The sequence below is a fragment of the Echiichthys vipera genome (assembly GCF_963691815.1).
Source record: "Echiichthys vipera genome assembly, chromosome: 8".
NCBI lineage: Eukaryota > Metazoa > Chordata > Actinopteri > Perciformes > Trachinidae > Echiichthys > Echiichthys vipera.
The window spans coordinates 30,263,439-30,276,505 of record NC_139833.1 but is presented as its reverse complement, the minus strand read 5'-3'; the positions used below and the strand labels follow the sequence as shown (position 1 = coordinate 30,276,505).

At 42.2% G+C, this 13,067-nt stretch overlaps 1 protein-coding gene across 8 annotated transcripts in view; it reads right to left on the bottom strand.

The window, feature by feature from the left end:
• Positions 1 to 13,067, bottom strand: part of ubr5 (ubiquitin protein ligase E3 component n-recognin 5) — a 37,897-nt gene that overhangs the window by 11,740 nt on the left and 13,090 nt on the right. For 7 of the 8 annotated variants that reach the window (XM_083918277.1, XM_083918278.1, XM_083918280.1 and 4 more), the window contains exons 9-37: positions 12,514 to 12,725; positions 12,221 to 12,337; positions 11,954 to 12,064; positions 11,622 to 11,776; positions 11,236 to 11,353; positions 10,866 to 11,050; positions 10,609 to 10,718; positions 10,060 to 10,172; positions 9,759 to 9,905; positions 9,539 to 9,650; positions 9,290 to 9,444; positions 8,997 to 9,194; positions 8,182 to 8,392; positions 7,295 to 7,421; positions 7,033 to 7,184; positions 6,051 to 6,146; positions 5,392 to 5,515; positions 5,188 to 5,285; positions 4,736 to 4,893; positions 3,824 to 3,915; positions 3,545 to 3,691; positions 3,260 to 3,378; positions 2,923 to 3,049; positions 2,648 to 2,777; positions 2,253 to 2,413; positions 1,828 to 2,067; positions 1,437 to 1,560; positions 1,054 to 1,165; positions 787 to 918 (exon numbers count right to left, since the gene is read on the bottom strand). In XM_083918277.1, the coding sequence (XP_083774403.1) occupies positions 787 to 918; positions 1,054 to 1,165; positions 1,437 to 1,560; positions 1,828 to 2,067; positions 2,253 to 2,413; positions 2,648 to 2,777; positions 2,923 to 3,049; positions 3,260 to 3,378; positions 3,545 to 3,691; positions 3,824 to 3,915; positions 4,736 to 4,893; positions 5,188 to 5,285; positions 5,392 to 5,515; positions 6,051 to 6,146; positions 7,033 to 7,184; positions 7,295 to 7,421; positions 8,182 to 8,392; positions 8,997 to 9,194; positions 9,290 to 9,444; positions 9,539 to 9,650; positions 9,759 to 9,905; positions 10,060 to 10,172; positions 10,609 to 10,718; positions 10,866 to 11,050; positions 11,236 to 11,353; positions 11,622 to 11,776; positions 11,954 to 12,064; positions 12,221 to 12,337; positions 12,514 to 12,725 (4,083 nt within the window). The remainder of the gene's footprint in view (positions 1 to 786; positions 919 to 1,053; positions 1,166 to 1,436; positions 1,561 to 1,827; positions 2,068 to 2,252; positions 2,414 to 2,647; positions 2,778 to 2,922; positions 3,050 to 3,259; positions 3,379 to 3,544; positions 3,692 to 3,823; positions 3,916 to 4,735; positions 4,894 to 5,187; positions 5,286 to 5,391; positions 5,516 to 6,050; positions 6,147 to 7,032; positions 7,185 to 7,294; positions 7,422 to 8,181; positions 8,393 to 8,996; positions 9,195 to 9,289; positions 9,445 to 9,538; positions 9,651 to 9,758; positions 9,906 to 10,059; positions 10,173 to 10,608; positions 10,719 to 10,865; positions 11,051 to 11,235; positions 11,354 to 11,621; positions 11,777 to 11,953; positions 12,065 to 12,220; positions 12,338 to 12,513; positions 12,726 to 13,067) is intronic. The other variant, XM_083918279.1, reaches the window with a different exon arrangement.

Sequence of the window (13,067 nt, the reverse complement as noted above, 5' to 3'; positions counted from 1 at the left end):
TGCTAAAGAACAGGACTTCATTTTCTGAATTTTAAGGATCATTGGAAATTCTTTAGAAAGAAAGAACAGCAGGTCTCAATTGAACTGAATATTCTAAGTGGAAATGAAACAACACCATCATTAGTAAGAAATAGATAGTTTAGATGACCAAGGAGGAAAAACACCACATCATTTGGAAAAGCTACAGGTTGATTAGTTTGTTATGATGGTGGAAGAACGACAGGCTACACGTGTGATGAGAGACAGTTAAAAATGATAGACATAATAAAAGTGAAATGTGAGAAAGGGACGAACTGAAGGAACTCTCAGCAGGAAACTGTGTATGCACTTTGCAAATTCACTCTTGCCCTGACATCTGTATATGCATTGAAGTAAAGAGGAGCTCATACCAAAAATAGGAAATGCCAAGGACACCCTACTGCCTGCAAATGAAATACATTGGGTATTCAGCCAGGGACCATTTTGTCTTCTGTATCATTAGCTCTCCAAACATAAATCCCCACAATCCAAAATGCTGACTGTTAAGCACCAATGATTTTGTGAGGACTGCATTAGTCTGCAATTCAAGGAAAAAAATACACCACAGTGCAGCAAGACAGAAATGCAAAATCTATTTAGGAAGCAGTTGGAGCCTTAAGATCTGGAAAGATTTCAATTTAAGGAGGTCAATAAGAAAGGGGGCCGCATTTCCACCAAAAACTTGAGGAGAATGTGATATGAAAGAGATTTAAAAGAAAATAGAAAATTAATTCTAAACGTAAAGATTAAAAACAGCTGTTGACCAACCTGCTTCAGAGCCAGCAGTGGCTGCTGTGACGACACTCCGGCGGCCGCTAGCATTATCCTGATTGCTGTGGTTACTTTCACTGTCACTCTCGGTTTCAGCTGCAGCCAGCAGATCCAGCTCCATGTCACTCCCTAAAATAGGAAGCAAAGACAAACAGATGCTTCACTCACTGTTGGGTGGGGTTTAAGATTCAAGTCATTATTTGCAAAACAACTAGAGTGCCTTTAATTCCCTTTCATTCCTATAATAAGCAGGGTGTGTCTCACCATCCTCGTCGTGCTCATCATGCTGCCCTTCTGCCTCAGCATTTTCCTCTCCCTGTTCCTCTTGGTCATCATGATGGTCTTCCTCGCCGGCTACTCCCTCTACAACTTCCACCTAAAAGATAAACAAAGCACATCCTAAGAGAGAGAAACTTTCAGGCAGGACAGAGTTATTCCCATTCTCACTTAACATGATACAGGGATAGGACTAAATCAAATGAAAAATTAAATATTTATCCAAATCTCAGTGAAATCTTGCAGTGTAAATTACAGCGTGGGCTCTAGGCAGCATCATACATACTTTGAAACTAGTCACCAATATACATGGATTCACTTGTATGCAAAGTTCATTATGGCCTTAATGATTTTATAATGAGGCTCCCCACCTCTTCCACATCTGCTGATACAATATCATCCTGCTCCTCGTCTCTTCCTCTGACAGGCTGAGACTGGCTGCTGCGCCGAGGCTGGGGGTTCCTGATGATGTAAGAGGCAGCTGTCTGGCTGGAGCTGGAAAAAAATGAAGCACAGGACCAGAAGTCATTATACCTAGTGATTAAGAAAAATCAACCATCTTCTGTTCCCATTTTATTCTCTCCAAGTCAAAATCTAGTGAATGACAAAGATAGAGATTTTGGCTTTGGCACATTGGGAACATATCCAACTAACAACAACATAAGCACATTTTAATCTTCCATAACATAGTGGAAACGAATAGGTAAACAGTACCATGAAAGTCCATATGACAGGAAAATAAAGGCACAAAAATGAACTGACCTGCTGGATTGGTCAGGTGAGGGTCTTGGAGGCAGAGGTTCAACAGAGAAGAGCTCCTCGCTGCCCTGAACAGCATCAATACTGGTGCTGGCCAGAGTGAAAGGAGCAGTAGGTCTTGCTATACCCATTCGCACCGGAACAATCAGAGACTCTGCTACATTGCACAGCTCCTCGACAGCGTATGGTAGTAGAGCCTGGAAAACTCGACGACATTTCCCAATGGGTTGAGGGATGAAGTTGCTTTATGAAGGAAAAAAATTGAGAAACGTCAGAATCAGCATTCAGTTTGCATGTCAAACTGATGTCATTTTGTCATCCCATTGTGTTGTGTGGTAGAATTGGGCTCAGGTAACTTAAATTACACTTAACTCCTGGAGGCTGTGTGTGAAACTTCAATTGAAAACATTAATGCTCTGATGTCTTACTTTTTCTTCTTGGATGAGGCCATCTCCACACTGAGGATGACAAATACTCGGGCAACAGAGCGCAGGAACCTCCTGGTGACATTGATTGCCTCCTCTCTCCGGCCAGGAGTGTATTTGTTCTGCAGTTCCTTTACTAGTGTACCCAGTAGGGTGTCTATAAACTAATACAGAAGAACAAAAGAAATAAATACTTACAAGTGCACACATGTGTTAACAGCAATAAAAGCGGAAGAAAATGCATTAACACTAGTAATATTAAGGTGGAATCATTTTGTGTTTTCCAAAGCAAGAATTACTCAGAAATGGAGATCCTGAACATTGTGTGTATTGAATAAAGAAGCAGAGGAGGAAAACAATAGTCTTGTCCCTGATGCAGACAGACTAACTGGACTTACAGTGATGTCAGGAGCACACTTGACAATGAGGCAGTGAGTGAAACAGTCAAGGCGAATGGTGCCACTCTGCTGATTCAAGTAGACCTGCTCTTCAGGCAAGAGGTGGGCAATTCTGCTGCTGGCACTAAGTCTGGGACAAACAGGAAAATAAGGAACCCTAAATATTTGTGTCACATTTATTTTAGTTCTCTGAGCACCACATACTAAAGCGCACTCTGCCAAGCTCTAATTACGACATTTTAATGCTGGGTGTGCCATTTTGCTGTAATACTCACGGGTCTTTATTCTCCTGAGAGCCAAACATGATCATGGACTTGAGGGCATTCCAGTCCTGCAGGACCCTCTCCAGAGCCAGCTGAGCAAAGCGAGGAGGTTCTAGGTCATGGTCTGGCATATCAGAGTCTGAAAGACAGGAAAGAAGAATAATGTTTTCAGACATCAGATGCATTGAAGGCATAATGTTAATGTTAAAAGTCCCAGCCTTTGCCAGAGTTAGTAACGTAAAATGTTTGTGGAAAAATAATCGCATATGAATGTTTGTAAAATGTGCAAATCATTAGTCTGTACTGATGGTTAAAAGTGGGTAATATATGAGAAGGATCCTGAACCTACCTTCTGCATTTGCAGCCTTACGGTTTCTGTCTTCTCTGATACGTGGTGGTCTATACTGACAGTGCTCAACACTCTGCCTGGCAACAGTCTGCACCAGGAACAGCAATATATGCTCTCCCCTGCAGATGGAAATAAAATCAGTCAAAAATATCACTCCATCCTCAATAGCACAATATGAAGCATCTTCCGTGTCAAAATATTAGTGTAAAGATGGTTTTGCTGAAAATACTGGCAGTTACTTGCCTATGAAGCCCAAAAGATACTACTCGCACACAAGGGTCTTACCTGCTGTTTGGTGTTGTGACCAGGTTGGTGGTTGTGAGTAACCTGTACAGCAGTTCCAGGCGAGCAGCCTTCTGACCGGCGATCAGCGTTTTACACTTACATTTCTCCCAACAGTCACAGTATGCTGTGGGAGAGGTCCTCTTCAGCCTGGGAAAGAACAGGAGCAAATTTATGATCATGCATAAGACGTACTGTGAAATAAAGATTATGAAAAGCAATTTTACCAGTGAAATTCCTTTCCAAAGATTAAATAAGGCCACATTCAAAACTAAGACTTACTTGCAGTCATGTCCTTTGTGACACACCCGTGCACACTCGGTACAGCAGCAGAGGGACTCGAGCAAACCACAGGTCCGACATTCAAAGATATCCTAAATGCAAAGTCACTGTGATGAAAAGGGTGTCCCAACTTTCAATTGAACATTATACATTAAAGAGCTTAACAGTGTCTCTGAAATGAGTGAGGTTCCACTTGTTAAGCTTTTATCACGCTCTTTATATTGTGCTTATCTGTTTTAACCCTTTAAACAGGCGGTTGTTGTTTACATGATCAGGTTTAAAACTATCTAATATAAAAACCATAATAGGTAGAGCATTCATTCTTCTTGCAGCAGAAAGCTACGGCTTAGATCTTTCAGATGATTCTTGTCGTTGCGTGACACCTGGTAGAAAGTGGCCTGGCAAATTGAGTATTAACCCCATAATGGCCGCGGGAGATCTTCCTGTTTACATAATACTTTATAAAACGTTCTAAAATAAAAATATTATGATAGCTATATCTTATCTTAAGACTAATAAATGTTTATAACTCAAATGACTAATGAAATATGCTATCTATGTCTCTACATTTACATTTTTTTATCAATATATTTTGTGTGGTCATTCTGTAAACTTTGATGAAATTTGTCAGCTTTTTGTATTTTCTTTTTTTTACAAAAATTTAAATACTTTTATTAATTATTATTGTTTAATTAGTTGCATAACCTTTTAGGTTGTACATATTTTAGAGATATGAAGCATTTGAAGAATGGCGGACTGTTCCTATTGCTCCTATTGCTGTTCAAAGGGTTAAAACTTTAAAATTGTCCAAGAAAAGTCCCTTCCTTTAAATACACTGACAACACATGACTTATTCGGTTGATTAGTGCTTTTCCTCTTAATTTCAGAGTAATGATATCCTGTAGGGCTGACCTGGTTAATGTGCTCAGCTCCAGTCCAAGTGAAACTGCAGGTGTCGTTGCAGCAGAGAACATAAAGGGGCGAATCATCTGGGTTGGTCCCCGAGGGGCAAATCATTTCCATGAACACAGAATCTGCATCCTCCTTCTCTGCAATGCCTGGGTCACCCACTGTTTGACATTTAACAAGAGGGAAATATGGGAGGAACGCCAGTTAGAAAATGTGGTTAGGTGTTGTAAGCAGGGCAGCTAAATGGGTCACACTCATGGATAACCTCCAATTCTCCAGCTACCCACTTAAAATTCCATCAGATTAAAAAAAAAAAAGATGGTCATTCAAACTTCATGGAGTACATATCCATAATACGAGGCAGGCATTAAAACACAGGTTTGCAATTATAACAGTCACCCTTCCAATGACAAACCAGCTTACATCAGAAAATAGAAGAAGACTTATTAACTAACCCTTGGCCATTTTCTGAGCAGCCTCCAGCACAGTAATGGCTGCCGGGTAGGCTCTCCCACTGACTGCCAGCATGAATGGGGTCATTCCACGGGCATCCCTGTCAAACAGTAGCAACAACATAAGTAAGAACAGCAGATAAATCAGGACAAAGAAAATACTTTTGATGTGTGCAGAGAATGCATTTAAGGGTAGAAGAATCCTACTTGGCAGAGAGTAGCTTCCGTAGATGTGGCCTCAGAACAACGCTGTCACACATCAGCTTAAGGATAAGGTGGGCGTTGGCCTTCCTATCTTTAGATTCGACCACAGATGGCTCAGTAGACGGCCCTGCTCATATGGAGAGGACAATCATCAGATGACAGACAACATATTCACCATAAAGTTTGAATACACAAAATGAGTTTACAGCTGATTAGGGTTGAATTTTGCAAATATTTCAATATAAAGTGAACTAATTTAGGAATAAAATGAATGTGCACATGACAAAGCAAGGCTCGGTCTTATGGTATGTTTTGATTAAAAGTATGCCCATTTAACTGAATTGTAGCCATGCGTAGCATTCAGCAGCCCACTGTTGCATCACATGTACACATCATTTGCAGCATATTAAATAGAAATTCAGTAAAAAGCCTTACATACACAGTGCATTCTCCCATCACATGTGCAGCCCACACTACTGCACTGTCTGAGCCAAAGGACTCCATGCTTTCATGTTTTAATTGTATTGCTGGAGTGAATATACTACATTGTAGATATTTTATGGTATTTCAGCGAACTGCTAAAACAGGTCTGCTATGGCAGCATGTAGTATATAATTAATTGAATTTGTTTGTAGTACGGCTTTGAGATGATGAAGATGTACCTGGTATGGTGGAGGTGCTGGGTCCCTGGCTAGTGCCAGTGGAGGCAGTGGTGAGTGAACCCACAGCTGGTGCTAGAATGAAGTCAATATCACCATCTGTGGATAAAATAAACCATTTTTGTAAATTGTGGACTTGACTCCAAGACAGAGTGTTAAGAGTAGGGATTGGCATGAGTGATCATCTCGAGTAATCCTTGTTTCAAATTAACTCCATTGGTGCCCATTCCTAGTTAAGAGACATATAACCACAAAGTCTTAGATGTATTAACTGAGGCAAAGAGGGAGAGTTCAATTTAAGCTGAGTACTCCAGTTTTAAAGCTAACCATGCCAACACACAACATGGCAATGTATGCTTCTTTGAGTCCGGATTGTACTTTTCTGGGAATGGTAAATGGTAAATGGACTTGTACTTATATAGCGCCTTTCTAATCTTCTGACTACTCAAGGCACTTTCACAGTTTGTCACATTCACCCATTCACACAGACATTCACACAGATGGCAGTGGACATCTACCTACCATCTCATCTAATCATTCACACCACATTTACACACCCATGCGCAGCACAGGGAGCAATTCAGGGTTCAGTGTCTTGCCCAAGGACATTTCGGGCATGTGGACCGGGGGGAGGTGGGAATCGAACCGCCAATCTCTCGAATGGAGGACGATCCACTCTTTCACTGAGCCACAGTTGCCCCAATCTTACACACCCTCTGGCCTTATGCGTACAAGCTAATGGGCAAAAGGCTACAAGGTACACATTACTAGGAATGCTAACTGTTTTGTGAGCTTGAACATAATGCAAAGAGGATGCTGGTCTGCACTGTGGCAAAAGTTAGGAAAGGATCATGTTTTTGGCTGAAATACCTTGTTGCGGCGCCACAGCACTAAAGCAGTGGTGTCATTTAAATTATTTCTAAAAGGGCTCTAAAGAGCAGACAAAGATAATATCAGGTATACAGTCTTTTAGAGATGCACTGACCAGGGTCCATGGGTGGGGGGTCGGGGACCCAACTTGGTGGGGCAATGGGTGGTGACACAGGGTCCTGGTGGTCACTGGATGACGGACCAGACTCATGGCGGCCAAGACCTGCTGCTCTTAGAGACCTCCGCATCATTTCCCTCAGACGTAGCCTGGGGAGAGCACAAAAAGTACAAGATGGCATGTTTGTGTTTTCATGTTACTGGAGAACCTGTTCACTGACATTGTAGTACAAAAATAATCAGTATAACTGGTTATTTACCCTCTGCTGCTGGAGGAGCCAGTCCTATTCCCAGAACTGTTGCTTGAAACAACAGAGATGGCATTGGCAATTGCCTCCACAGCAGATAGACGCTCTGCAAATGTGTTTCTCTCAGACCTTTCAGCTTCTAAATGAAACAACATTGTCACTTAGCATGGAGAAGAGAGTCTTGAGGAAACAGGAAATTAAACTGATACAGGAGGATACTAACATATTTTATCATTTGAGTTTCTTATTAAGATGGCAAAGTCCAAAACAGAGACAGGGGGAAGAGCATTTGGATTGAAACCAGCAAATCAAGATTATTAGAGTAGCATAGCAAAAAATTTATAATTCTGTTGTTTTTTTAAAAGCTCCTTCCCTACTTTCTATGTCTCTAAATCTGGTCGATATGTGTAATAAGTGGAAATGTATCTGTCCTGTGAGCGAGTGGTGGTCACTATAATGCTTCTAAACACGCTCTCTGTACGGAGCAGAGACTGTATGTTGACAGGCAGGGACAGGGCCCTTTTGGACGGCGGAGGCCGCAGGGGTAAACTTTACAGGCATAGGAGCTGTACACCGCGGCTAAGACAAGCACTATGCAAAGACTCCTGCACCACCACAGCGCTCTGCTAAAATCCACAGCATCTGTAAACATAATACTGAAAGGTAAATATAGTGTTAAAATCTTGTTTCGTTCTTGTGAATCATGTATCGTCTCGTGAGCCGAGTGTCTCGTCACACCCCTACCTCATAACTGTGGTAGTGTCACATGACTGTGATATTGCAGTGATGTAGTGACAGACTCACAAGGTACAAACAATACCAGCGTCGCTATGGCTGATAAATAGGTGTGCCTTGAAGTAGAAAAGGTTGAGAACCCTTGGTCTAAAACACCAGCTTACCTTCCTCTTCTTTGGTCTCCTTGTTACTAACAGGGAAGCAGACAGAGACCGCAGCATGGAGGATGTTACGGTTTCCATCACACCGATGAGCCAGAAGTGCTCCAAGGGCTTGGCTGCCCTGATCCAACAAGAAAGCCTGCTCAAGGTTCACTAGATACTGCCGACATGCCTCATAGTCACAACGCAGCACATGCTGCATCAGCGTCTGTTTCTGAAAAACACAAAAACCATGAGTGAGAACTGATTATGATCACTCACTTATTTTGAGGTCTTTGATGTTTCACTGTGACTCTATTCTAAACTGCCTACGCCGTATGAAACTGTTAAATCGATTTATTTTAGAAGGTATCTAGGCCAGGGTTGGCCGGTTTCTGGTTTCTGAAAGCAGAAGGAAACCTTAGTAGTGTTAATAGCAAACCACCGCTACTGTATAGCATCCCCTTAGAGTTGTTGCAACTGTTCCAGCACTTTGCATTGTGGGTCACAATAGGCGAGACGTGACTGATGCATATTGGAGATTTTTTCCAAGATTTCCGAGCATTTTTGGTAAACTGTAGAGTTTTTGTTTGCATACTACATACCACATTTTGGACAATAAAACGTACACAATTGCGTACTGCTAGTAGTAAGCGGTTTCAAATACAGCCTTAGCCATTGCTTTTTAGTCTTTCAGATAGATTTTTGGGTAGCAATTTGATAGAAATCCCCAAGGTATAAATGCAACTAAGAACTAAGGTTCAAGGGCATGAAATAACATTTTACTGGTTAATGTTTTTTTCTGTCTTTAAGTTGTATTAAAAAAAGGTCATGTTTACCTCGACAGCCATAATAATAATGGCCGCCTTCTTTTTAATGGTGGAGTTCGAGGGAAGATTGGCCAGAGAATGCACCCCCATTCCCAGACTGTTTATAGGTGGCAGGTCCAACCAATCAGGATCACGAATTCCACCCATGCAGTCTTTGGCCATGGGGTAGATTGTGCCATTTCCATCTCGAAGTATGATGGGAGATTCCTGGAAGAAAAATAATTTCAACATAAAATATTTCTATATAGTAAGGCATGTGCCAAACTGCCAAAACATGTCACCTATTTGGGCGATCATCTCACCTGTCCTGCAGTAAAGATGGCCACATTGCGCTCACTCTGGCCCAAGAAGGCCAGGTTACTAGTAGGGAAGTTGTTCTCCTGTTCAGCTTTACCTGTGGCCAGGTCAAAGATACAGTAACGTACCCAGTTGCCAGTTTTCAGCACTGCGTGGACTCCTGGAAGATTGAGAGATATTTAAGGCTTGGAAATAGAAGTGTACGAAAACTACTAAATAAGTATAGTGATAAATCATATTTGAGTAAAACTCACCTTTGGAGTCAACATTCACTGCCAGAATCTCCGCCTTTTCTGGGATACAGAGCTTTTTAGGTGTGCGCTGAAAACAATCAGGAACTTTAGGAGTCCCGCCAGTTTTGACCACCTGTTAGGAACAGATTGAGACAAAAGAATGTCAGGAAGAGAGATATGCTCTTCTGCACAAACACATTCACAAACGTACAAGTAATATTGGCTCAATTTATGTCCATACCTGCAGCTCATCTATTCTGAGGAGCCTACAGTCCTGCAACAGTGATGACGGGTCGGAGTCAGTGGGAGCAGCAGTGCTCTGGTTACTCATGCTGCTGGAGGTCCCTGGAAACTTCACAGCAACATATGCGCCATCCACTTTAAGCACCTAGAACATACAATGAAGGTGATAAGCTGTAAAACAGAGATATCATGACAAACCAGGGACACATGAGACAACTGTATTACCTTTTAAGCCAAGATATAACTACATTTGCTAACTCTGATCTTCTATGTATTGCCACATTTAAAGATGCACCTACCTTTCCCACAGGGACATTTTTAACATCCTCCACAAACACCACCTCCCTTAGAGGCCACTGCTCCTCATTCACCTTCTCTTCCTCTTTAGGAGCCGGGGTAGAACGCCTTCGCTCTGCAAGTGGTTTTATACCAAATGTTAGTACCTTGATCACAGAATATTCAAATAAAGACTCTTGGTTATTATAAATCATTGGATTATTAAAATATACTGCGGACCACGTGATACCAAGTGTGGAGTAGAAAAAATAATCATCAACACTGACAGTTATCTGTATGGTTCATAAGAGGATGTAACAATGCAACCAAATACACCACGTGATATACTGGGAGCTGGCCATACTCCCTTCACAGGGAAACAGTCAGGGGAAAAAAACTTGCTGATAGAAGCCTGTGCACCATCTGTCTCAAAGTCAAAGGACTAATGAGAGCTCAGAGGGAGGAAGAAATTGGTTCTGTGCCTGGGAGATAGAGAGGAAACCTCTCTTTGGTGTTGTTGTGAGAGCTAGAGGTCAAGAAGGAGAGATATAAAAAGAGAGGCGCTGACATACTGTAGGGCAGTGAGGCACTGCTAGCAATGGAAGAGGTATCACTGCAGGTAGATGCTGGGGAGGGAGGAGGACCCATCTCAGTCTTCACCAGCTCTGGCTTGCTTTCCGTCCTATAAAGCGAGATGTTTTTGCATATTTTTACTAGAGGGACTGAAGTCTATGTCTTCTAATTGAGGTTAAAATATGTCATGAAAGGAAATTATGGAAGTCATATACCAAGATGGACAGCTTTTTTCTACAAAAAAAATGAAACTGACTTGATTTCCTGGGTCTTAGTGGTCTTTTCCAGGTTCTTGAGGCTCTCTGGTGAGCGCAGCTGGAACCTGCAACTGTCATTCATGTTCCAGACAGACTCCAATAGGACCCCCACTTTGGGAATCCCAGCGCTGACAGAAAAGGCCACTGCACCGGCATGGTAGAGGGGGTTATTCCTCAAGCACACCTAAAGAAGGAAGGTACATTTATTTTACACCAACGGCAAAGGCTTATATTGAGCTGATACCAGGACTCTTACAGAAAACATCTCAAGAGGAACTTATAATGAAGGGAAGAAGGGGAATTTAGTCCACCTTTCACACAAGATAACATGCGAAAGATCAAAGAATGAAATTCAAAATTCTGTCTTACTTGTGTTCCCACGGTGATGTTTGGTATGGAGGAGATGCCAGCACTAGACTTTGGCTTTTTGTTCTTGGCTCTGGCCTTTTCGAGCATCTTCTTCCGTTGACTAAAAGGCACAACACCCCTGCAAACGAATGCAAACAGTGAAGTGTCAAAATGTCACTGACATTTACACCTTTCCCTGACAAATCGTTCTCACTATGAATCAAAATTAATTTGCAAACATTGCTAAATGTAGCAGCTAACAAATGCAATGACAGAATGTTTCCCCATGTTCCGTGTATGACTTTGATGAACACTCATGACACACTTCACAATGTAATGGGGACATTTGAGAGGCAATGTAATTGTTAAAACTAATATTTCCATGGTAAAAGACTATTTCTTCTCACCACCAGTAGAGGCTATTCTCCAGCTGTGCACACGTGTAGAGAGCACAGCAGTGCAGTGACACCATACGTTCCCCTTGCAACTCAGGGAAAGCTTGAGCACTGTGCTCCAGCTTAGAGGCCACTGTGCTCAGTGTGTCATCCACCCAGGTTGCCACCTATAACACACACAAATGATATTTGTAATGGATGGGCGGCTGATTTGTAAGTAGAGAAACATTTCTAAAGTCAACAACAATCTTAATGTTACACAGTTTACCCTGTGGTCGAGTACTGTTGCTGTGACTAAGCAGAACGTACATGTTCTTGTGTCAAGAGGAGCAATCATAATCTACCTTGTTGGTCTCTGTAGCTACAGTGGCTCTGATGCTATTGGCAGACATTAAGGTGATCTTCTCATTGACCAGGCCCAGGAAGGACACACGCGGGTGATGAACGGAAGGATTCTGATGGAACAAATTAAAAGGTACTGATATTAGGTAATAAACTACCAGTGCTTTCTTGCCATAAACATGTTGCACAACATGTTGTTCGCTGAAATATACATTATATAAAAGTACATTGTTTTGGTCAAGTCCATTCACAAAGGTTGAATTCTCTACCTGTGCATTCCTGTAGGGTTCAGGTTCACTCCACTTCCACTGATATAGCTCTCCTTTAGAGCTGACAGCCACCAGCTCTGAGAACATAGCTCCGATGCTCACGAACTTCACACCATCCTGGAAAGAAAATTAGAGAACAGGTAAAGCAAAACTTAACTCTAATTGTCCAAGTAAATTAGTAAATCGAATCAGGTTGCACAGATGGTCAAAGGGAATAAAATAAATCGATTGCAATTCCATAGTGAGGGTTTGTATTTCTGTGTTTTGACAGCAGCTGTTTGTGCTCCTCCTACCTTGTCAGGCCACCACTGGAGCTCCTCTCCCAAGGAGACAGGGCTCTGGACTGGGATGCTCTTCTTGTCCAAGCTGGGCTCGCCCTCACGGCTGGTGGAGCCTCGCTCTGTGTCGAACGAGGCCCCATCCAGCCACCGGCGCTCACGTAACCTCAATACAGACTCACGCTCACGCAACAGCTCTGAGTCGCGCTCTAAGGGAAGAAGGAGAACTGGTATGCAATAAGGTCACACCAGTGGGATAGAAGTAAGCCACTCTCTGGGAAAGACCCGTCAACATAGTTTTAAGAATAAAGAGAGAAAGATAGATTCTTTAGAATCACTGTAATGCAAAATTGCAGTACTGAAGGTTGAGTGGGAGTCTAAATTATACTGGTGGGTGAGTCAGTTTGCGAGGTAGGAGAGGAAGTGGATAGACAGAAATAAAGCATGCATATGGGCTAAAAGTGGGCTAGGTAGGTTTTTAGAATAGAATGCCTTAAAGGGTCCCTGTTAAGACAGGTGGGCCTAGCGGGCCTTTCTCAGAGAGCTCACAGTATGTACTACAGTCATGC